The sequence below is a fragment of the Convolutriloba macropyga genome, chromosome 2 (assembly GCF_964194025.1).
Source record: "Convolutriloba macropyga chromosome 2, txConMacr16.3, whole genome shotgun sequence".
NCBI lineage: Eukaryota > Metazoa > Xenacoelomorpha > Acoela > Convolutidae > Convolutriloba > Convolutriloba macropyga.
Genome location: NC_134469.1, coordinates 52,901,399 through 52,904,805, shown reverse-complemented (window position 1 = coordinate 52,904,805; position 3,407 = coordinate 52,901,399). Strand labels below are relative to the sequence as shown.

At 39.2% G+C, this 3,407-nt stretch overlaps 1 protein-coding gene across 1 annotated transcript; it reads left to right on the top strand.

Moving 5' to 3' along the window:
• The first annotated feature begins 298 nt into the window (after window positions 1-298).
• Window positions 299-2,681, top strand: LOC142335343 (uncharacterized). Its single transcript, XM_075383793.1, has one exon. It carries the CDS (start codon window positions 988-990, stop codon window positions 2,548-2,550), a length of 1,563 nt encoding a protein of 520 aa, XP_075239908.1. The 5' UTR covers window positions 299-987; the 3' UTR covers window positions 2,551-2,681.
• The last annotated feature ends 726 nt before the right edge of the window (window positions 2,682-3,407 follow it).

Genomic DNA, 3,407 nt, shown 5'->3' with positions numbered 1-3,407 from the left:
ACTCTTGAGATCAGTTTAGAGGCTATCAAAGTGTTCTCGCTACAATGATGTCTACTCATGAGTTCATTCACAGACTTACTTGCACTCATCCTGAAAGCGAACACTCCGCATGTCAATATGTTGCAGTTCGGGAAGAGCAACTTATTGCAATATCAAAGAGGCGGCCGACAATCAAATGTCCTTTTAAACAAAGCCTTGGAGCGGATCCGTGCGGAAATAATTTTAACGAATTCAAATGCCATTCTTCTATTCTTGACCCCATTATCCTGCGTACGTTTTGGTTCTGATATTCCTCAATTTTTAGATATATTTTTTATAAATATCAAACATAAATCTTGAAAGCGAATGCTGCCGTCTTTTCGTATTAAAGTCAAAAACTTACTCTAGTGTTACATGCATCGCTTTCGATGAGAAGTCACGTTTTTCGTGAGCACTTTAAATTTTGAGTTGAAATAAGTGAAAGGTCAGGACAGTTCATTATCCTGATCGGTTAAAATAGAGCAGTCATAGAAGTCAATAAATGAAGTTTAAAGCGGGAAATTTCCTGATTTTCTATGCAAGCAAGTGAACTGGATAAACATCATTTCAGTTACCCGCTAAATTTCTTTCCGATGAAAAAATCATTCGAACTAGTTTGAGCAATACGGTAAGCAGCAAACTGAATTTGTTGAGTTGACCTGCTTTCGCAAAAAGCCTCATTATTTGTTGTCTTGAAAACTCATTCTTTTTACTTGGTTCTGTTTTTTATTAAAGCCAAGTTGAGTTTCTACGTTGTAGTGGTTAAATTTTAAACTTAATTGAATGTTTGAATCAACAGCTAATTATTTGGTTCATTCGGTTCATTCTCTTATTTTGCGCTGCTAAAAATCAGCTCTGTGCCAGTTTTCTTGATTTACGTATCTTATACATTGATCGACGAGTTACACTTTGTTGAACTTAATAAATTTTCTGGCTACAAATTGGCCGATACTGCCTACGAGGAATAGGATGTCGTCGTTTGATTTGTATAATTTTTACCTCGCCATGCTTTCTTCACCTCAAAACCCTGCCATCCCTCCCCTCAGTTATCCCCAGTTACCCTCGCTTTATAAACCTGCGGATTATGAGGGTATTGAAACCGAGCCTGGAACAGTTACTGATAGCATTTTGGACTATGCCAACTCTATTTCCAGTCTTCCAAACTATCGCGAAGACCTCAGCGGACGGCATTCGCAGAGCAATTTCTCGTCAATGGGCGAGTCTTCGGTATCGAGTGAATTATCGGATCATTTGCTACCTATTAGTGGGGAATCAGTGAACGGAGAGTTGGACTCAAGCAGATCAGTCGATTATGTAGATGTAGTTGAATGTGAGAAGAAGAGGAAACCAATTGGGAACGATAATTGTGACGAAGAGGGGACGATGCCTTTGAAGAAAAAGTATTCCAAGACTCTTCCCGGAGAGTTTTGCCGAATTTGTGAAGACGTTGCATCGGGGGTCCATTTCGGAATTTTTTGCTGCGAAGGATGCAAGCGCTTTTTTCAAAGGGCCATTGTTGGTGGTATCAAAAAGCTCTTCTGTAAAACTGGAGGCAACAATTGTGACGTGTCAGGTGCCAACAGAACTAAATGTAAGTTCTGTCGCTTCAATCGATGCGTACAAATGGGCATGTCTTCTAGTATGATTAAGCTTGGACGAGATGCGAGGAAGCAAGCCAGGGCACACCCCCAACCCAATCCAGACGAGAACCTGGCATCATTGGTCACAAAGTTAAGCTGGAACAACCCTACCTTGAATGAGACGCCAGCTTCAGAACCTCAGTCCAAGGATTCAGGCTCAACTATTAACTCTAGTGACGACTCTGGTTGTGATTTTTCGGGACATTGCTCACCCTCAAATAGTCTTGACGTTTCTTTCCATTCTTCCAAATCAACATCACCATCCCTAGATGGCTTCTCAAACCCAAGATATAACTCTCCCTCTGCTCACTACCACGCGGACCGATCAAGAAGCCCAACTCCACAGTTACCGAAACATGAGGAAGCATCTTCACAAATCGACACTAAAGATAGGGCAATTTTAGACGTGTTCAAGCTGTATATTAGTAACCTTTACAAGACTGCTCTAAGATCCGTCCTTGACATTATCAGGGATCCCGAATCAAGTCCGCGGGAAACTCTTGAGATATCTTCTGAGGCTGTTGTGTCGTTCATTGCGCAAATACCGGGAATCAATTTGAAATTTATCTCGAATAATCAATCAGTGAAAACTCAGTTTCAGGATATGTGCACTCACTTAGTGCGCATTCTTTGTTCAAGCGCCGTGGATGTGGTTAGAAGCGACAGCGATTTGAATTTTGAGCAGCAACATGAGATGCAACTGAGACGCCTTGAGGAGTTGATAGAAAGCAATTCAGAATCAAACACCCGGAGGGTTGGCGGTTTGAAAGAAACTTTTGAAGCTTTTGCGTTTCTCTACAAGGTCTTAGATGTTTTAGAGAAATTGGGGCTCCCTGAATTGAACGAGACGACCCGAGTTCTCAAACTCTATTCCCAGAGTGCATATCAATAATTTTTATCTCTACTTCCGGAGGAGTACAGGAAATTCGGGATCAAATTTTGCATTGTTAGCTTGGATTTTTATCATTTAATCTCTTCTTTTATTTAGAAATTTTCTTAGATGATTAAATTTTTTCTCTTTCATCAATATTTAGTTTAGAGGTTGATGAGCATAAAGTTTTGGTTCAAAATTTAGAGCTAAACTCTGCAATTTCGACCTTGTAACTGCTGATCGTGAACAAGTATGAAGAACCCTATTATGAGTCAAAAGTAGTAGACACATTTCAAGATCAGATACTCCACGGGCAATTTCTATCTGCCCATTGCCATTTCTCTACGGTAACTCTAAATGGTTTAAATGTTCAGATGAAGTCAATTGTGACTGCAAATACCATTTAATTTTTCCCTCAGTTTTTTCCGTGAACTCAATTCACTTTTTGAATTGTCCTGTGATAGTTGAACTGCAAAAAAAAGAAGTCACTTCTAAAGTCACGGCAACTATTTAAAACTTTTGACCAAAGGGTCAATGAAGTTGAACCAATTCAATTGCTTGCTAAATTCACGAGAGGAAAAAGTGTTCACTCAGATGTCTCACTTTTAAAATTAATTATTTCATGTGTTACGAGGCTCGACTGATAGTGAGTTAGGATTCTGATAGTTCTTAATTTAAAAAGTAATCTTTCAGCTTTTATTTGAATGACCATCTAAAAAATAAACTTGGGTCAGTCGTTCGACTAATTGTCAATTTTTAATCATGTTGATGTTTACGCGGTGAAACTGTCATTGAATGTTGTGTTAATGAAATCTGACTCCCGAAAATGGAGTGAGTTTACAATGAATAAGCATGATATGCATACCCACTCTGCATAG